The following is a 22,672-nucleotide window of genomic DNA, read 5'->3' on the forward strand; positions in this document are numbered from 1 at the left end:
TTAAGGCTATACAATTTTTATAATAAGAGCATTATTAAACAACAAATTAAAACAAACTGTACCAAGCGAGGTCTAATGAAAGAAAAATGATTACTTTTATTAAATAATAGAACACAAATGCTATGTCATAGTATTCTTAAAATTAAACAAGTAATTTATCTTGGTATTAGAAATAATGTAATTTAAACTACATTTCAAGGAATGAATTTATGCATGACCAAAAGTTCCAAAATGTGTGAAACTTACATTAGGGGGAATTTGCTTAACAACTGCATCAATATTCAACGTTTAAGTACAATAGATCACTGTGGTGGCGGTGCAAGGGCCAAGAAGGCCCACCCCTTATACATTCAACTTATTTTAAAATATAATTAATATGTAATAAATAAATAAATTTTTAAAATCATGAATAGTGTAATCTGTATATTCTACAGTTAGTGTTTTCTTAACCTTTGTGTCTCCAGACTCTAAGCCTGGCAAGTGTTGAAGAGAGTTTAAAATTCTGTAGAGACAGAAACTGTGTCTAGCACAGGTATATTTTCTATTGCTCTGAAAGTAACATTTGTTATTAAAGGTTTTCAGATATGATTTTACATTATTTTACACTACAGCATTGAAGTATCTCAGTTTTTTTGCATCTGTTTACACAGTATGAAATTGTGCAACTGATCACAATATGCAAAGTGAAAAACCGTACACCCTTTTTTAACAGCAGGAAAATATAAAATGGGTAGTTCTATTTTTAATGTAAATATTCTCTATCTGAAACATCTTTGAGGGTTTATCATTATCAGAGAGTGACACAGGTCATTAAAATCTTAATGGATTCTACTTTGTAGATAAAACTGGAACCAAATTTGCCATGCTAGTGATCTCATTGAACACACAGGAATTTCTTCCACATGGTTGTTTGCTCGAGGTATGGCATGTACTCAGAGATGTTTCAGGTTGGGTATACAAAGATTATAAATATTTTTTATTGCTCAGTACAAATATGGACATTGCATAGCTTAATATAAAGCACATAATAGAATACAATGTGAAGGTAATAAGAACTGTTCATCCCTCACAGCTTAATTTCGGTTATTAAAATTATTTCAAGTCATTATTTTCATCTTTTAAAACAGTTTTTCTCAACTGTTATCACACTTATCATAATTTACTAAAACTGCATGCATGCCTCTATCATTAATTTATGTGTTGAAAATTGTACCATACCAGTTTTTCAGTGCCTGAAGTTGACTGGAATGTAACATTTCAGACTGATACATGAAGTCAATAATACTTACATATATCTGTTTCTGGGAAAATGTCATGTAAGGCAGGAATACATTTACGCAAAGCAACATCATACAGAATCAAGTTAGGCCTCCATTTATTCATAATGCATTAACTTTTTAAATTATTATTTAAAATAATGATAAAATTGCAAAATAGTGTTAGCAGGGTATTATTTATATATATTTTGGAATGAATCTCATTCAATGGAAACATGAACATTACTTTATGATAGGAAGGGCATTCAGTATTGGTTAGATAATATTGGAGCTTTTGTGATTTATATAGTAGCTTGACATGCTTTATGCTTTATGGATTTCAAAATTATTTTGGTTAGGTAGAACACATAATTGGACAAAGGTGAAACTATTAAGATTTAACTGAAGATATGGGATAAAACTAATAGATGCCACAGAAGTTTTGGTGTGATATATTTTATGTAACTCAAGAAGGCAAATTTAAAAGCCTGTAAATTTTCAATGAAAATTATTAATCCTTGTACATCATATGAAGTAATTTCATATATCCTTAGGTGTAGCATATTATGGATAGGGCTAAACATCTTTATTAAACACAACAATAAAAGAATAACCCATGAATATGGATACACTATTCATTTATTTTTTATTAAAACTGTTTTCTTATTATATGTGAACATTATAATTATTTTATGACTAATTAACAACATGGTTCATATAAAATTTAAAATAAAAATAACTGAAAATGGAACTCTTCAGTGGTTCAATGAATGTGTAAATATGAGCTTCAGGAGCTACAATCTCTTTCATCATCACTGTATGTTATTCACACATGTTTTTCATTGTTCATTGTTCATTTTTCATTTATTTCAAATTCTGCATGGGAACTGATTAAATGAAATGCATTCTACAGTGGAGTTTACATATTCCACTTTCATGATTTCCTTCCTTTTCTCACCAGTTCTTCACATATAGCTACACCTTCAGTGGGTTATCAGTACTTTGAAAGGAATTTTTTCACTTCAACTTCTAGTGATTTTTGACCCATTGAATAAAATATGGTGTCATTGACACCAAAGATTAATTCTTAAAATAAGCTCTTCACTGCTGTGTGGAATTTTTTGCAATTGAGTAGTAATGAATATCCACATTGATTCCTGCTATGTACATTAGTGAAAAGAGCACTGCCATTGGCTAACAATGTGTGATGTGAGCAATGGAATATGCACTGCACATTCTACCAGCCATGTTAACTAAATACTCTAATTATGCACTGCTGTCATATAATTGTCTCCTGAAGCGGTAAGGCTATTCTGCTCATATTTATTCCATGATGCTTTTGGTAATAATTTCTGTTTCTCTTTGGGGCTTATCACTCTCTAGGTGTCACTATCTGATTCTTCTTGAAGTATTCTCACTATTTCTTCATCATTCTTAATATGTTCCCTAAAAAAATAGGATATAAGTGAAGTTACTCTTTGTGTCTACTAATAATATGTCACTAGTGTAAGCACAAGAATCTCATACTTCATTTTAGCTCACCCAAATAGAATTTGTCAACTGTTATAGTGTGAAAATTATTCTTGTTACAATTTGTATAAATAAAATTAAATTGCCAAAATGTTTAATATTAAATTGCTTACATAATCAGGCCTGTGGCCTAATCAGTACACCAAGGAACCAAATATACAATTGCATACCTGGTAACAGTCCAGTGGCATTAACAACAGTGGTACCTACCTCAGACAACAGCCAAGACGCTAAAGAAATACAGTACTGACAAGGAAATAGATATTAGGCATGTAGTACTGTTGCCACATTACAGTTAGTAAAAATAATGTGTTCTATGCACTAGTGTATGTGCCTGAGGCTTAAAGCAAAAAGTATGAAACTTTAGTACACCTTCTGTATAAAAATATCTCCATAATAAAAGAAGCTCCTGGAGTCTGTCTGATTATATAATATAAAACTACAACATTTTGCTTATAATATAATCACAGTAATATTAAAAGCAGTTGCATAGGAAATGATAGGGAAAGCTGGATTCCTGAAAAGGAAAATATTCCACTATTGATAATTATGAACTTGATAAACAAGGAATATGTTTATGTTATGTGTGTATAGATATGTATATACGTGCCTGTGCGTGTGTATGCATATGATGAAACTATACGATGATACACAAAGTGATTTTCAGCTTGGTTCAGAGGTAACAGCAAGAAAACCAACAAGTTAATTTGCTGTCAGCTTCAGGGTGCATAGGTATTATGATGCAGTTATGACAACTGCAAAATATTAAATTAGCAAACTATCCCCATGCAGATATTTCAGCTTTGTAACTGAAATAATAACTTAAGTATTTTTCTTCAGCACATACTATTCAAATATCATAAAATTAAAGTAATGCTCAATAAATAACTCACTTCTTAATATTTCTGACAAGTTCCTCATTAAACAGTTTTAAACTGGTTGGGTTACATTATTCATTGTTGTTAGGCCCAGTTTATTCTCAACTCAGTCTAAAGAACTTGATCTTCTTGGCTATAAATATTAGGCACTGTGCTCTGGTAAAGTTGACAGCAATGTGAACTGTGACATGACTACTGGCAGGGTTATTTTTGATTGAAGGGTTGAAGTAGATGAGTTAAGAGTGTGTGTGTTACAAGCACATTTGGAAACCTCCCAAAATTATATGAGCTAAAATATATTTCAAAAGAATCATAATAATTCTGCTGTCATTTAGGGTACTAAGGTTTTTGTCCTTTTATTACTTTCATTGTCCATCATTTTAAGGAAAATGTGTTCTCTCTATAGTTATTATACCTTTAAAATATACTAGTTCATAATAAATAATATGATAAATCCACTAATTTGTAATATAGTATTCTACCTACAAGGCATTTTTAAAAGAGTTCAATGAGAAAATAACATATTAATGGAAACTGCCATCTTGATAAGTGTATGGGAACCTCATGTACAAGTGAATATGGCTCTCTTTAAGATTCTTATCTTCTGCTATGTGATGCCATATATTTTGGTAGATAGATAGTTACATATTTGAGGAAACTCACTGTACTGATCAATTTTCAAATGTATGTGAGCCCTTACGACTTAGTAACTCTTTGCCCTGATTTATCATGTACTTCTTACTTAACATCCCAAACCTAAGTTTCTTTCTCACCTCTGCAATAGCTGATGTTTTTGTCTTGTACTTATGACACACTAATATGTCAGTAAAATGAAATGATTACCAGAGACCTTTTTTAAAAGTTGGTTATTTAATGATTCTGTTGGTATTGTATCCAGACTACATATCATCAATGACAAAATTATTACTGAATGTGGAGCATCTGGTGCAATGAGAATTAGCATGAGAAACTGAATTAGATGGAACAAACCCACCCCAGTGCACTTTGTCCACCATAAATCCCACATAACCTAACCTGAGATAAAACTCAGACTGTCATGTTGGAAAGCTGGGTAACTAACCATCTGAGTAATGGCAAAGCCTCCTGATACACTTTCTTTATATAAACTCATGGAACTGCAAACAGACATGTACACTGCCAACAGCAAAGACCAACTGATGCTGATTGGTTTAGCTTTCATCACATGAGAACCATTGCTATGGTAATACTAACAGACATTCATTGTCATCTTTGAAGTTTAATACATAGATTACTGTCTTCTGGGTTGTGATACAACGTAGTCCAGTAGTCCTCTACTGATATTTCAGAGAACTGTGCTACCTCCATCTTCTATCCTGAACATGAAGACAGCAAATTCCTACAAAATACGGGTAACTATCTACCAGTCCACATAATATCGCATACCAGAAGACAGTAATTTTTGCACTCACTGCCATGAAAATCTCAAATCTCTCATGTTTAATACTGATTTCCTGAAAGTGTGTGGGATATGTTTCATACTGAAATAACCCACTAAGTTTAATGGTGACATTATATTTGTGAGCCTCATGGAGACAATAATGATGTAACATCATTAGTGGTTTCATAAGCCTTGCATCAAAAGTATCATTTGGCATGTGAAAATTGGTTCCAGAAGAATGGGAAAGGAAGCAGTTATAGTCTCCAATGATGGAGGGAGAGACAGTTTCCAAAATACTAGAAATTTGTTCCAGTTTGGTGTGAATGATTGCTCAAGAACATTTCAGTGTGTTCAGTTGCTATAAAAGTTTCATATCTTAAGAGTTTAATTTTTTGTTGGAGACTGAGGAAGAAGAGAATGAAAAACTCGAAATAGATTTTGGCTGCAATCTGCTATGAAATGTGGAGCTAACTTGTACTAATGGAAGGAGAGGAAAGAAAGGTTTAAAGTCCATTTAAGTGTACTAGCTATTCACAGCATAATGGAGAAATAATGGCGCATTTCGTAAAATTTTTCTGCTGAAATTGTGTCCCAAAACTAACCATAAATTATGTCAATTGTATAGTTCTGGGTAAACAGTGTATTTTGGATTATATCAGTTCTATGATTAGCCAGATATAATTAACTGTGAAAGCTGGAAGACAGGTGGCTGGAATGCTTACTGCAGAAAAAATGAGACTTATCCCAGTAGGAAATTAATCTTTGCATAACCAAAGGGCATTAAAAAAATAGAGAGAGCAAGTACAAAGTGGCTAGGCAGCACTGGAAATCTGCTGGTTTTTTGAATCCATGGTAGAAAGGAAATTGCGCTGGATAAGAACCAACACAGGGGCATCTTTGAGGTGGTGAAGATCTATACTGGTCCACAGTAAAACAGAAGAAGAAAGTTAAACATATGTTAAATGCCAACTATAGTGTTGGTACACAGGTTTGAAGAGGATGAAGTTCTAATCTACAGCTTGATTTTGAATTTTGTAACTGTTTAATTATATGAAAAAAAAAAGTTATTGGTTTGCCTTTTAAATTTTTGGACATTCAGACTGTTAAGGTCTGAATCACTCGTGGCATGTTGGGTGCCAATAAAATGTGTGCAGTATTTCAATATAACATCGCAAAAAGCAGAACAAAGACAGAATGTGAAATAAATTATTCTGTAACTTTTATGCTGTTAATCTGAAAGTCCTGCATATAATTTATGTGTATAAATTTGAGTATGCCCTCCAGAGTAAAAGAAAGTATATTATAAAGCCTAAACAATTTCTTTGAAATGTATTTAAAAAAGAGGAACAAATACCATTACAGTTGTGTGGTGCTCTGAACAGTAACACTGAAATCCATTAAAGATTTATGGATGTTGGTAAACTTTCAACTAAAATAAAAACCAGAGAAGAGGCATACAACAGACATATGTAACATGAGTTCACCAATAAACATTTTCAGTCCTGACATTTTTAGCTATCACGGTTGTCATAATCTTAACCTCTTAATATTCTTGGAAATAACATATCTCAGTCTTGCACAACATTTACTTCTAGTATTTCTGATACTTTTAGCAAAGTACTATAATCTGCAATGTCACTATGTGAACTACTGTTTAGACAGCAGCTATCCTAAAATTCCAGTCCCATTCATATTCATATTCATAAACACCATAATTCTACTGATAAACAACCTCCATCTTTTTTTTTTTTGAAAATCTCTAAGAAGCTTTTTGAATAAATTTGCAAGGGAAATTCTGGTGTTATAAAATGGAGGAAATTTGGTTCTTGTATCTTTCACAAACATAACATCAATCTGCATTCTTGTTATAATGTTCTCAGTTGTATCCACAGATGCTCACTTTTCCTGTCTGAAGAGACTGTTAAAGTCTGGAGCTTGGAAAACAATCAGTGTTATGAATTCCACTCCTAATTTTTTTAATTATTCAAAAAACTGTCATCATTTCACAGTTTAATGCAAAATATATCATGACATACATATAACAAACATTCTATGTGCACTGTTTCAAAATACTGTTAGTGTAGTGTCCAATTATAAAATGAGAGAAAACTGTTTATGTCTTGCATTCCTGTGACAGAGAATCATTTACCTCAGAGACAACAGATTCTCACACACAAGAACTTTAGATCAGCAAGTGATCAGGCCATCAGAATTTCTCTTATATATTAAGAATCGTCTCAGATCATAGTTCTGCTATTAGATTGTATTAATCTGAAGTTCTCTATGTTTAAACTTCAGACACAGAGGTGACAGCATAATAATTCAGTATTTGATATGTTTTCAGAAATACAAGTGATATACCACTGAATTTTACTGTTCACAATACACCACTCTGGCAACATATCAGACTTGGTGTACAAGTAAATATTAATATTAGTAATGCCACAGTTGATGACAGGGAGGTAAGTTTTTCACAACAGGAATGATGATGAAGATTCCTATCTTTCGATATGCGATGCCAAATGGTCTGGTAGATGTTACTGATATTTTGGGGGAACATGCTGCCTTCATCTTCAAGATGGCAGGAAGACAGCACATTCCTCTGATAAATCAGTGAACACCTATCAGACTACATGGTGTCACATCCCAGGAGATGGTAATTTTCATAATCACTGCAATGAAATGCTGATGCTGTACTTGAGATAGAGGCTTGTTATGCAAGCAAGTAATCATGAATAAACGCTATTTATTCTTCTGTGTAACTACCATACTTGTGTACTTTCATACCATGTTATAACAAAGCCTGACTAAACACAATTTAATTATCTCTAAATCAAATTAAGAATTTTATATTGCAAAAAAATCCAACACGTTTTAGAGCAGTACTAACTGTTTCACTGATGTAATATAAAACATGTGCATGTTTATGCAGATAAATATCACTGTAAATTGGGTAGAGTCCAGACTTACACATAATTTTGATATAAAAATGAAACTTCATTTTCTGATCACTTCCTTACAATGCTCATTATAGTGTGTGCATGTGTGGTATCTTTAATGAAACTTTTGGTATTTCAGATTGTATAGGTAGGATGACTTATAAATGCTGGTTTGGAAAGGATTTGGAAGGAAGAGGTCATGGCCTAATTGGGGTAATGTCCTAAAATTTGCCTGGAGGGACTGAGGAAAGCCACAAAAAATTCTCAGATGGGATGGCCAATGTCCCAGCTGAGATTTTAACTGATAACCTTACAAATACAAGTCTACAGCATTACAACTGTACCAGTGTGCTTGGTGCTCATTGTAGTGCAAACAGCTGGCAGAAGAAATAGTAATTAACTTTCAAAATTGGAGAACATTCTTGCCTAGAAGTAAGGCACTGGACATGTGTCTGAGGTTTGAGACTGGATGGATCGAGATCAGATTTTTCCATGTGCCTCTCTGCCTCACCTCTTATACAGATTAAATTTCTGAAAGTGAAGAATATCTATGTTAGGTTGCACTGCTTCTCTGTCAGTCACTATCCTGTAATCTGCCACTTACCTAGATGTTTGCCTCTACCTCAAAAATAAATTCTGAAGTTGACAGGGACAAGGATGGTCCAACAGACCACAACTGGTGGGTTTACCCTCAGCAGTAACACTGAACACTGATTGTTTTCCTTCCTATGATACTAATTTTTCACAGAATGTGTATGAGGCAGACAATTCTTAGTCTTGTCAAGCAAATTTCTCTACAGTTATCCCTTGCATACTGCCACTTCCCTTGGGTAAACATTATTCTCTTCATGATAAATGATGAAGATCCACAGGAAATATGTGTGTCCACTTATGTGTGCCGGTCTGTGTAGTTACTCGCTATTGCTTGAATGTGAAGAAACTTGTACCAATTTCCCATTCTTCAAAATCAAGTGGACCAAAGCAGTCATCCAAAAACGATTCCATAGCCTTGTAAAAATGATGTTGAACTCCAGAGAAGCTGTGACCTTCATCTGCATATGTCTGAAAATAAATACTGCTGATATGAGTTACCCATTCATTTAGTAAAATGTCAGCCTGGAATATTTAGCTTATAAACTGGTAGATAATGCGTGTCTATACATTTGATTTTACAAAATAGTGTTGAAGCCAGTGAAGTGCGAATTCAGTAGATCTGGATACGAGAAGTTAATGTTTTGTTTTATGACATTACAAGAAATTATAAGATGCTACCACTCTTTTTCTCTCCTAATTTGAAAATCAGTAATAGCTCTTCTACTGATATTTGTATTCAAACAACATTTACTGAATATAGCATGATTAATACGTAGGTCGTACCGAAAGTCATGAGCAACTTTTTTTTGCATGCAACCTGGGAACAGCAGACGAAAGAGAGTATGATGGTAGGTGGAACCAGCTGTTGTATTAACCTTGAGTGTCTTGTGACGTCAATAACTTGCATCACGTGACCAGTATCACTCCTAACAAAATGGCCGACAATGATATGTCGTTTTGCCAGCGTGCTGTCATCGAATTTCTTGTGAAAGAGGAAATTCCTGCTGCAGAAATTTACCAGAGACTTCAGGGTTCTTATGGAAATTTGTGCATATGTGCGAGCAGTATTTGAAGATGGATGAAACATTTTAAATATGGGAACACCAGCATTGAAGATGAGCCTCAGAGCGGTCGTCCTCGAACAGTCTCAACTGAACGCATCAAGGAAAGAGTGGATGAGATCATTCAAGATGACAGGCATGTGACTGTGGACACAATAGCCCGAAAACTTGGAATAGGGCACAGTTCAGTACAGGAGATGATTGAAAGCTTGGGCTATAGGAAAGTTTGTGCTCGTTGGGTCCCGCAGTTATTGACCGAAGACCACAAAGGTCAGTGAAAAGCCATCACCCCAGAACTGCTGCAGAGATACCGACAAGAAGGCCATGATTTTTTGCTCTGTATTGTGACAGGTGACAAAAGCTGGTTTCACCATTTCGAGCCTGAAACGAAACAGCAGAGTATGGAATGGCACCATTTGCATTCTCCATCAAAAAAGAAGGCAAAGACAGTGCCATCAGCTGTGAAGGTGATTGGCACAGTCTTCTGGGATGCAGAGGGGTTTATTCTGGCTGAATTCCTGGAACCTGGGCCAACCATCAATGCTGCTCGTTATGTCCAGATGTTGCACAAGCTCCATCGTGCATTGCATGATAAACATCCGGGATGAAACATCATCATGACAACGCTTGCCCCCAAGCCGCTTGCCTCACATTGGAAGCAATTGCAAAGATGGGGTAGGAAGTTCTTCCACACCCCTCCTATAGCCCTAATCTGGCACCCTCTGACTACCATCTTTTCAGATTTGTGAAGGATCAGTTGCACGGACAACGTTCTGAGACAAGGGAGGCAATTCAGAAAGCAGTGTGTCAGTGTCTTTGGATGACTGGAACGGAATTTTACAGAAGGGGAATTTTCAAACCCCCAGAACGCTGGGAGAAATGTGTACAAAGAAGTGGCGATTATGTGGAAAAATAAAGAAAGGTCTGTAGATTGAGGTGATGTATTTGGTTTGTCAATAATAAAGCATGTTACTTTACAAAAAATTGTTGCTCATGACTTTCAGTACGATCCTTGTAATTGTGCTAATGAAGATATTAATAGAGTGTCACGTGTTTCAGGCATGAGGTAATTAAAATGAAAGTAACTATTTTAATGTAATAATGTTTACAAGCCATGATTTATGTACATCAGTCTGGTGCTCTGCCAAGTTGACAAACTGGAAAGGATCAGAAAGAACTGATTAGGCCTATAGCAGAAAATTATACTCAATGCACTCATAATTCAACACAGCTGTCTCATATTTAACATTACAGTGGAGTCCAGATTTAAGATTTCTTGATCTAAGAGAGTCCAAATTTTGTGTTAATTTTTTTTGGTTCAAACCAAAACCCCATGTAAATAAATAATGTTCAATTTTCTATGGTGTAATGTTTCCTGTTATAGTGTTTTACATTAATTGTACATTAATTGAAATGAAAGTGCAGTACATTCATTAAATCTGTACTTTGATTTCAGTATCATATTTAACTGAAAGGAAGATTTAGTGTTTTCCCTATTATCAGAGTCGAATAATGAAGGATTGTCTTAAGTTTTAATCTTATAAATACAGTCAGTGTTTTTGAACACCTTAAGAGATGAGTTTGGCCAAAACAACAACTGAAGCTATAAATTAGAAAATGTAATATCCCCAAAAAAAGATATTACAGCAAAAGTCATGGTGTTTGGAATGGTGAAGGCAGAAAATGTCTAAGAAAAGGTAAACTTAATGTATAACATATTTTCAGATATTAGTCCCTATCACATATTTGTTTGTAGCAGCTGTGTCAATTACATTTAAAATTACTTTTTATATGCAAGCATATTTCTGAGTGGGGAGACATCTCAGATTCGGAGTTGTCTCCCATTCACATAAATACACAATTTATGAACCATTTTGTTTGCTCAAAGAAACCTAGAATTTTTCATGTCGCCTTGTTGACCTTGAGCAGATGCATGCAGGACGAGTGAGCAGAAATGGCATAAAAGTGTTAAAGCCTATTGTATACTTAGGGTAGTCCCAAATATAATTTCAGCCTTGCTTAACACATACATTTTATAAAGCTTTTATTTATTTTGTCATTTTTGTGTAAGTTACATTTAATTGTGTAAATGCTGTACATAATATACAGACATATATCAAATCTACTGTTAAAACAAGAACATATATACAGAAAGAAAAATGTTGATTTAATTAACATTTGATATGCAATCAGATATATCATGTAATATTTTCTGTTGTTATTAGACTAAAATATAATATATTTTCCCACCCTGTGTTACATTTTAGAAAATATTTCAAGTGAACGATGGAATGTCATTTCAAGTTTGAATTTTATATAATTCTCATACAAGATTTCTCTTGATTTAAGATATATAAATCTTACCCCCAAGGAAAAATTTAAATGGGAATTTCACTGTATTATGTTAATGGTGCCTCAATAATAAATGTGCTCATTAAGATGATGTTAATATATTTGAGTTGAATTAGGTACTTTATAAAATTTAGGAGAAAAATAAATTAATTTTAACTGTATTATTAATTTCTTATTGACACTTATTTCTTGAGAACAAATTTGCAGATTAAACAATCTCATTTTGAAACTCTGAAATATTAATTGTACTACTGCCTCTGTTCACAATAAATAAATAATCATATTCAAGATTGTGTCATACTTGAAACCTGTTACATAATTTACCTAAATGCTGAAAAACAGATGCAGTCTTCAAAGTCAAATACATATAATTTTAAGAGTTACTGGAGAAGAAAGAAAGAGCAGTGCACAGAAAGATACAAGAATCCCAGACACAAATAATTGTAAAAAGGGCATTTGTTGTTCTTTTGTTTCCTTTCTCCAGGGTTACTTGCATCTACAGTCTTTTCTGATCAGTGTTTGTGTCCATAATTCATTAACTTACAACATGCGGAGTATTGGCATTTTTTCCCACCTGGTGTCTGAAGAGCACTCCCTGATCAGTGAGTGCTCTAACTAACATCATGCTCTGCTGATAATGTACTGTGTGATCAGCTGTTCCATGAACTAAGAGAAATAGCTTATTGCGCAGATTTCCAGCACGTTTGGTGACATCTGCCTCTTCATACCCTCGGTAGTTATCTGTTACATTAGGTGTCCCCATGTAGCGCTCTGTATACACTGAGTCTACGATAAACATACATAAAATCATTACTAAAAATCTTATATTATATAATATTCTGCACTCAACCTAGGTAGCCAAAATGCTTTTACATATATCCTGATGTTGTTTATAATTTTCTTTTGCCTTGTTTAAATATTTACTTCAACTCTCAGTTTGAAAAAAGTGTGGGCTGTAGGAGAATGAATTACTGTTCGAGGTCATCTGAATACAAATGTTCCAAAAACAAGAGCAAAAGAAGAGTGCCTTCTAGGCATAACAGTATATATAATTTCTTTATTAAAACCATTACAACACAACAATATTAAGGTCAGTGCCTAGTTTGGTTCTGCTACATGTTTCGGCTATTAATAACCATCATCAGGCAAATACATGGCTAACATATATACACCACTGAACTGCAGTACTAATAAAATTGGATACAATAATATTAATTATATTAAAATACTTGGAGTAAAAGTACAATAAATTAGATTATATAAAACGAAAGTTATAGTATAAAACAAGAATATTCTTCGAGTGATGCTTTGCATTATCGAGTCATTTATTGGTTTTTGTGATTTTGTTGTGTTCCCACAGACAAATTGTAGTATCTTACAAAGTATTGTCCATTCTGTAGGGAATGTAAACAACAAATTGTTTGTAAGATGAGGCACGGACTAAATAATTAACATTAATATTACTACAGCTACATCATGAGCCTCCAAAATAATTTATTATGCTATATATACGAAATATAGAATACTCCAATTTGTCCATGGGAACAACACAAAGCCACAAAAATCAGTGACTGACTCGATGATGTAAAACATCACTCAAAGAATTTTATTCTTGTTTTATATTATAACTTTTGTTTTTATATAATCTAATTTATTGTATTTTTAAGCCACATATTTTAATATAATTAATATTATTGTATCCAATTTTATTAGTACTGCAGTTCAGTGGTGTATAAACGTTAGCCATGTATTTGCCTGATGATGGCTATTAATAGCCGAAACATGTAGCAGAACCAAAGTAGGCACTGACCTTAATATTGTTGTGTTGTGACAGTTTTAATAAAGAAATGATATATTATAACACAACAGGATGCATGAAATGAAAAAATAACAGTTTATGTTGGATGCTTGGTAGTCAAGCAGTTTTAAATTACATGATTTTTGGATGATTAACACATTTATACTTAGATAGCAGTCTTGGAGCTGAACCTAGGTGAAGAGATAAACTATGGCCAGAACATACATATAACCAAACATTTAAATAAGACAAAAACGCTCACAGAAACCAAATAAATGAAGTCTTCTTGGAAAATCAGTGTGGAATGAATTTCCAGCTATATGGAGCAGGGACTGATATGGTGAATGACATGATTCTTGGTTGTATATATACAAATAGTTGCTCTTAAAGCCTAGTGTCCTTGTCTGCATGCAGATCAATAGGGAGAACAGTGGGTAGAGTCTATGGGAACTTCCCACAGTCCAACAGACTACTACTTCGGTCAACCAAACAATTCTCACTCCCAGGGCATATCAAGTCACATTTGTAGATAATATACACCTGTTATAGTTTTATGTGGTTGTCTCTTGGAACATTGACATCTCACAAGTCAAACATTCCCTCATCTGACCTAGAAAGACAGTCACTGTTGCTTAACCTGGAAAATCTGGGAAGACAGCAAGTGGTAGTAAGTAAGTTGGTGCCTAAGGCTAGATTTGATGATTTCATTTTATTTCTGAAGTTATCTTTGTTCATGGGATTGAAAATTGTGTTTGGATACTTCTCACTCCCTTTCTCCTGAAATTCACATGCACACACAATTATGTACTTTCTTGATGCATGAAAACTGATAAGACATTCATCCATCTAGATTCATGGACTTTATATGATATCATCTGCATCTTGATCAAGGAGTGGAGATTAGTAACCATGACTCACCATAGTGAGTCCAGCTGGTTATGGGTGCAACAGAGATGCCACAGTGAAAAACTTTTTCATCCTGTGCTAAGATCATGGCTGTTGCAAATCCTCCATAGCTCCACCCCCATACTGCTATACGATCCCTGTCTACATATTTGAGATCCCGCAAGTACCTAAAATCAGAGAAAAACAAAGGAATGAATTTCAGTATACAGAGAGTGTGTATGGACAGAGAATACAGATATGATATAACTTAGAGACACAGCAAAATGTGTCCTCCAGAAAAAATTTTAAGTTTAGTGTAAAACTGAAATGAACTATTATATCTGTAGTAGGTATGGTTACCTGGACCCTTCTTGTATTATGTCACCATATATTTTATTCCCCCTCCTTGGTGTCTCCACCTTATCGTGGTGAGGGAGTTTGAGTATGCCAAGGACCCTGAGAGCTATACCAGCGGTAGCGTAGCTACTGGCAGGGCCTCCCTTGCTGGACAGGTCAAAGGGTAGGCATCAGACGAAGAGAGACACCAAAAACTGATGTCGGAAGCAGCGTCATCAGCAGCGACTTGAAGCACAGAGCAAATGATGCTCGAGATGGTTCAAGTTCGTATAGCAACAGGCGTGACCAGAGTGGTTTGAACGGCTGTTGTACTGCGATGTGGAAAGCAAATGGAAAAACTACCACATTATCACTTTTCCTGGATAGTCTCTTTCCAAAAACAGAAGATCGCATTAAGTGGAGAAACTGTTTTGGAAGAGACTGTGGACCTGTCGCCTGACAGATTACTGATGATGATGATATTTTATTCTTTATAACAAACTAATCCACTAGTGAGAGATAGAAAGAGATAGTCATTTTTGAGAAGCTGATAGTCACTCATCTAGCCAAGTCTGTCATATATGCAAACAAAAGGTACATTACTGGGTTCAGCAATGCCCAGTAAACTCTGTCATAAGCCAGATTAATTCAGTCCACACACACTCACACAGCAGTTCTTTGAGATCCATCTTAATATGAGTATTACCCTTGCATGCATGTCTAAATTTCCAAGTAGTCTCTACTTTTCAGTTTTGGGACTTGCTCTCTCATAAATCAAATATTTCCTTTGTATCCCATTCTCAAACAACCTAAATTTATGAACAAGACCCTTCTTTTAGATTTTGTGCATTGACCCAGCTTTACAGAATCACAAAATTTCAGGAATTGGCTCTATTTTCATCATCGGGGGAAAAGAATCTGCTATGGTAGATCTGCATGTACAGGTACTCTCAAACCATGGCAATGTCCAAGGGAACAGCCTTAAATGAGTCACACCATCATAAAGAAAGCTTAAACTTAACCCTCGATCTGTGTTATTCCCCTAGGGCGAGAGTCCAAATTTCACACTCATACAAAACAATATGTAAAATTATAATTTTGTCTATTTTAATCTGTATGTTTCTATACAGGAGACAAGAAGACAAAGAGATAATGGGGTGAATGGTAGCAAGAGTTCCTTCAATTTAATCTGTTCTTAATTTCTGTGTGACTAATTTGATTTATTGTCGTCATTTCATATTCCTAAAGTTGTATAAAACGAAGTATCATTCTTTAACACGTGCTACTTATATACTTATTATTTATAATGTTGTCATGAACATTTAACTTACTTGGTAACAGCAATCTGATCTTCAATTTCAACACTGCCCAAACGATAATGCATCTCATGCAGGAGACGGTCACCTTGAAAACCAGAGCCCCGGCCATCTATCTGTGCTACAATGAAGTTGCGGTTACTGGCTAAATATGTTCCCCAGTCCACAGACCATTGCTCAGAGACAAGCTGTGATCCTGGTGCTGCACACCTACACAGTACAGGCAGTGATATTTTAATACAGGAACATATAGACAGTATTTTGATCGTGGTCTTCTGGTTTATATTACATAGTCTGGCAGGAAGTTCCAGGTGTTTTGAAAGATTCTGCTGTCTCTCTGTTCAGGATAGGAAATGTTTATCCTGAAGACTGAGATTGCAGATTCCAGACTACTTGTTTTCTTAACTCTGAACACTACAATTAAAATCTTTACTGCAGTAAAAACCTCAAATTTCATATGAAGATTAATACTGATGTGATCTGGGGGATGATCATAACTTTCAGCTTGTCAGCTTTGAATACAGAATGTAATGAAAAACACTGCATGATGTACAGATTAATCCCTGTTATGACATATCAAAATCCATTTCACTCAGTCCCAATACAACAATGGTTTATTTAACAAAATATTTATTTATTATTTATTTATTATTTATTATTTACATGAAACTTCATCATTCTTCCCACTATTAGGTTTACATGGCCTGTTGCAGTTATTATAAAATAGAACCTATCTTTTTGAAGGTATTCCTAATTATCTTTCTCCAGGAGTGAGTCACTCTTCTGCCTTGAAGATGAAGGCAGCAAATTCCTCCACAACACTAGTATCTGTCTACCAAATTAAATAGTGTCACATCCCAGAAGACCCTAACCTTAATATATGTCACTGCAAGAACCACAGCTCACATGAATTACAGTTAGTTACGTGTCATTTATAAAATAACAGGGCAGTGAAAGTACACAATGTAAGCTTAAGGAGCATGTTTTGCATCAGTTAGAATGTAAGTAATGAAGATTATGAGGAATTTGTCATTTGTAATAAACAAACTTTGAAGTCACATGCCGTTATTCACTTTTATATGATACTCATTCAAAGTTTTGAGAAATCATAATTATTGGCTTATACTGAATGAACAAGGAAAACAGATTTTAAGGCTTCGCTGTTCCCTGTCATTAAACACACTAAGAGAAAATTAAATACATATACACTCTGTGTTTCAAAGTCATATTGTAATAGGGCACTACATTAAAATAGTAAAATAAATCTTATTTCTGTGCAGTCTAAACTAAATTAAATCTTTTTGCATTTTTCTTAATTGCAGTTGTGTTTGAGAGGCCATGGTTGAATGTTCAACACACAAGCTCAGAAATAAACACACAGCAATTCATATGTTTAATTATCTAGGAAATTACTTATGGGAGAATCAATTGGACATCAAGCATGTTTCATTCTTCCTACAGATTTGTTTGAAACATTCTTCTCTCTGATAAGCTCTTATCAAGACACATTTGAGATATGGACAGAAATACATGTGTGGTCATTAAAATTTCCTAGTCTAAATGAAAGTTAAAACAGCTTGACAAATTTTGCAGTATTCTCGAATACCAAATTTAAAGAAAATCTGTCTGGTGGTTTGTGAATTGTTCCATGCATACAGACAGGTAGAGGGACTGCGGGAACTAGTATGCTCTTTAGCTTTCCAAATGTGCCTAATTAATTCTTTTGAATGGAATTATTTTATTTTAATTAATGTAACTATTTTCAGAATGGAATGGAAGTTCAGTTCATTATTGTATTTAGATAATGCGCATACAAAGTACTCACACATGCAATATGAGAGGGAAAGTCATTTCTTCATCTTCCCTTAATCCTGGTGGCAGATGAAGACGCACCTGTGCATGATAACCTCCTTCTACCAACACTTTGATAGTTTTCACCTGTGAAAAGATACAGGGTTGTACTTGTTTTGTATGGGTGTACTGAAAATGTTTCCAGATTGATTCCAAGGTAACACTGTTCAAGTTATGAATAGTAAACAGTTTCTCTGTTAGATGGTGATGTAATTCAATAGGCTGAATAATTAGGCATTAATTTCGAAACTGCTGTATGAGTCATTCTGAAGTGACATCATGAGAATGATCAAGCATGTTATTATCTGTGAACTGTTAGTGTTCATGAAATTCTCTTCCAAACTAAGAATAACTGAAACTTGCTTTTGAAATGGAAACAATGAGTCTATTTAAAGTTCAAAAACGGAATGACTTCTGTTGAAGACACCATTTGGGGCATGCTTTTCAATACATACATATATTTCACATTTCACAAGTCCAAAATACAATGGACATGAAACTGGTCACAAGCATAACACTAACAAACGAAGCAGAAAGGCAATATTGATGGCATTGCAAATCAGACAATTAACAGACTGGGCAAAACATCAGCACTGCAGCCACAATGTTTTCAAAGTTAAAATATACTGTCACCTAACAAGAATAATAATAATATAGAGTGATCACTGAAGAAAATGCTCAGGCTGTGCTTAATACACACCATGAACATTAATTCCATTCATGTCTGTTTCATATCTATTCTGGAGGCCTCATTCAGGTTTTCAATATCTCTTTTCTATGAAAAGGAATAGAGGTTAGATTAACATGAATGATGAATAAACATGATTTTACACAAGACTAGATGAAAAACTCTCATCAGATAACAGAGAAATTTTGAACGTTCCATTCTCCTTGAGATTTCTTTACTCCTTATACATATCTGTGAAACTTAGCAGAGATACAGATTTCTTTGTGAGTAGCTGCAAGTTTGGAATTATTGATCTTCTACAGAAATTTACAAATGAATTCCAGATGGATGACTTCGAAGCTATAAATATCCATATAGTTAAAATACAAAGCTTTACAGTTACTTGTTTGTAACATATTTTAAAATGATTAATTAATTTAAGCATATTGGATTTGAGATTCTCACAGCAGAGTATATGAAGAGTAAGGTCTTCTGGAATGTAGTATGGTGTAGTTCAGAGGCAGCCAGTATTTCAGAGGAACATATCATCTTTGCCTCCATGGTAGAGTTGCAAAGCAAGAATCCGACAGAAACAAATGGCAAACTGACTAATTGTTCCAGATGAATTCTTGGCTTACTCTTTAACCAAGAATAGGGAAATTATATATTTCTGTGATATGTTGGGCTGCCTCCAAAATATATGATGTTAATCTTGAAGTCTTCTAAATAAGCATAAATTTAACTTGAAAATTGCATTGTATTAGGAAGCTTCTGAAGTTCATTTGCCAATTCATTGAAAATTATGGCTAAGATACAATACAAGAAGATACAATTTTTTCAAGTTTTAACAGTTAATAAATCTGCATACAAAGTTACAAGACTTCTTCATGTGTTGTGTTGTAGTAGTAGTAGTAGTAGTAGTAGTAGTAGTAGTAGTAGTAGTCTTTATTTCCATAAATCCAATACTAGAAATAAATACATTCAGAGGATGTGGAAATGTCAAACAAAACACATAAATAAAAACAGTACAAGGTACCAAGTCAATATACAGATATGTTAAATAATACTACTGAGATCATAAAAAACATAACGAGTATGAATTCAACCCTTCCTATCAAAAATACTCAAAATACACTTCAAATATATAAAAGAAACAACAATAAATACAGCACAAAACGCTAATCATACAGATATAATAAAATAATACAACTAAAACCCAAGAAAATAACCAGCATTAAGTTTACTCTTCCTATTAAAATTCACAAAATACTCTTCCAATACATAAAATGAGTAACAAGACTAGAATTCTTCAGATTCAATTTAAAACTGCTAACACCTTTGTACAAATTATATGAATATGAGCATATCAGATTGATACTACATCTTAAAGATACTCAGAATTCTCTTCCAAAGTATAATAAATAAAATACAAATAATTAAATAAATAAACAGTACAAAAGTACTAAGTCAATGTACAAATATAAATAAATAATACAACTAAAACTCATGAGTATGATCAGTGTCAAAATTACCATTCAATTAAAATACACAAAATACTCTTCCAAGGTATAAAATGAGTGATTATACAAAAATTCCTTTATCTTTAATTTAAATTGTTTGACATCTCTGTATAATTGTTTCAGGTTTAATGGAAGACTATTGAATAATTTAATGCCCATATAATACGAGCCTCTCTGGTATAATGATAAATGAGTTGAAAATTGATAAAGATTAAGGTTAAAACCCTGTCTAGTGTCTCTGTTATGTACATCAGATACAAATTGATATTGATCCATGTTAAGTACCACAAAGCATAAAAGTGAATAAATGTATAAGGATGATAGAGGAAGAATTTTTAAAGTGGTAAATATCTGTCTACACGAGCTTCTATTACTAGCACCAGTTATTATTCTAACCACCCTCTTTTGTAAACGAAAAATATTTATGGCATATGAAGAATTACCCCAAAAAATGACACCATAGTCAATAAGTGAATGAAAATAAGCATAGTAAACCATCAACAAGGTTTCCTGATTTACATATGGTTTAATAGCTCTGATTGCATAACATGCAGAGCTAAGTTTTGGGATGAGTAAGTCAATATGAGTTTTCCAAGATAATGTGTTTACAATGTTAACTCCCAAAAACTTTATATGGGATGAATTAGAAATTTCCATATCATCATATACTATCTTAGTAGCGTGCTCGTATATATTCTTTGTTTTGAACTTAATGAATTCGGTTTTAGAAAAATTAAAAGATAATAAATTGGCATTGAACCATGAATCTAATTTATTGAAAACTTCAGCCACATTGTGAAGAAAATTTAGAGGATCTGGATTACATATAATTACACTAGTATCATCTGCATAAAGAATAGGAGAAGAAATCCTATTTAATCCTATGTGTCAAAAATAATTGTATGTTTATGGCATACACTTCTCAGTTGCTATTGAAAAAATGTGTGCACACTTACATGCATGCCAGTGAAACCCAATCAAATAAAATGTTCATATTGTGCAAAATGTATGTTTCTTACAGCCCTTGGTCACACACTATCACATTTGTGATATTCCTGCAATACTTAAAACAAGAGTAAGTACCTGAGGTGAGGCCATGACTGCAAGACGGTCCCTGAGGGCAGGTTGCGTGTCCAGCACAGCAAGTTTTGTGTTGCTCCACAGGTCCACGAGGGAAGCACTTGGGGGGTCTGGCCCCAGGCACTCCAACACATAAAAGCGAGGACTCAGGCCTGGGCTCAGGTGTGGTGCCACATACAAGCATGGTGGCCATGAAGCCAACTCACTGGCATTGTAATCAGGGCTGCTAGAAAGTTTATAAACTGCTTTACATATGAGGAACTGATAGTCTGATAAAGATCCCCACCTTATTTATATTTATATNTGTGTGCACTGCTGTGTTATGTGTTTTCAGTGAATTTTTAGAAACTTCCATTTATTTTTGAGAAAATTATGCATCTTAAAACCTATAATAGACAGATATATATAAATAAAGTGATGAATTTTTTGTTTCTCTTGGCGCTATAAAATGGGAACCTCAATATGCTAGGATGAGTAATTTTCAAGAATTAAGGGGGGAGAGATGTATTTAGTGGATTTCCCAAATTTTATGGGGATACTTAAACTGAAAAGTGAGAGTTTTAAGTGCCTAAAACCTGCCCTAGGTAAGTCCTCTACCATTATACCAAATTTGGTCAAAGTATGTGTAATGATATACAATATATATATATATAAGTGAATAAAAGAAGCATCTATTAGGGCCACCTATAAAAACTACTTGAAATGAACAGTGTAGCGATAAAATCTTACATAGTGTAGGGATGCTTTCGTCTTCCCTTTGTGTCTATATATTGGTAATATTTCTTGTTCAGAAGGAGAGTATCCTGCCAAGATGGCACCAGGTAGTGAGTGCAGCAGATAAACAACATGTTCCACCAGTATAGAAGGGATAAGAACTGACAGTTTATATGAGGATATTCTGTATTTCTATGTTAGTTTTGCATTTGTGTCTCACAGATTGACAAAGACCACTTGCCTCCAAATAGTGCCAAGGTCAAGAATACATGGACCTATATATCCCCTCCCCCAGACGTGTTCATGGTGTAGTGCTTAAGTAGTTAAGAATAAGGAAAAATTTACCTTTACTTGCGTGGGCAGATTATCTTAGAAAATTCCAGACTTCTACTTTCAGTAGGTTTATATACTGATATTACTTGTAGACAAGAAATACTGATATTTTTAAATATACTACTTTACAGCCATTTGCCTG

The 22,672-nt window shown here is 34.0% G+C and overlaps 1 protein-coding gene across 4 annotated transcripts in view; it reads right to left on the bottom strand.

The window, feature by feature from the left end:
- Positions 1-2,225: 2,225 nt before the first annotated feature.
- Positions 2,226-22,672, bottom strand: part of LOC111867385 (dipeptidyl peptidase 4) — a 490,805-nt gene continuing 470,358 nt past the window's right edge. For 3 of the 4 annotated variants that reach the window (XM_033752663.1, XM_023857184.2, XM_023857186.2), the window contains 6 exons: positions 21,487-21,709; positions 18,191-18,303; positions 16,381-16,575; positions 14,747-14,901; positions 12,605-12,816; positions 2,226-9,085 (listed from right to left, as the gene is read on the bottom strand). In XM_033752663.1, the coding sequence (XP_033608554.1) occupies positions 8,942-9,085; positions 12,605-12,816; positions 14,747-14,901; positions 16,381-16,575; positions 18,191-18,303; positions 21,487-21,709 (1,042 nt within the window). In that variant the 3' untranslated portion in view covers positions 2,226-8,941. The remainder of the gene's footprint in view (positions 9,086-12,604; positions 12,817-14,746; positions 14,902-16,380; positions 16,576-18,190; positions 18,304-21,486; positions 21,710-22,672) is intronic. The other variant, XM_023857185.2, reaches the window with a different exon arrangement.

The sequence above is a fragment of the Cryptotermes secundus genome, unplaced genomic scaffold (assembly GCF_002891405.2).
Source record: "Cryptotermes secundus unplaced genomic scaffold, Csec_1.0 scaffold350, whole genome shotgun sequence".
Classification (NCBI taxonomy): Eukaryota; Metazoa; Arthropoda; class Insecta; order Blattodea; family Kalotermitidae; genus Cryptotermes; species Cryptotermes secundus.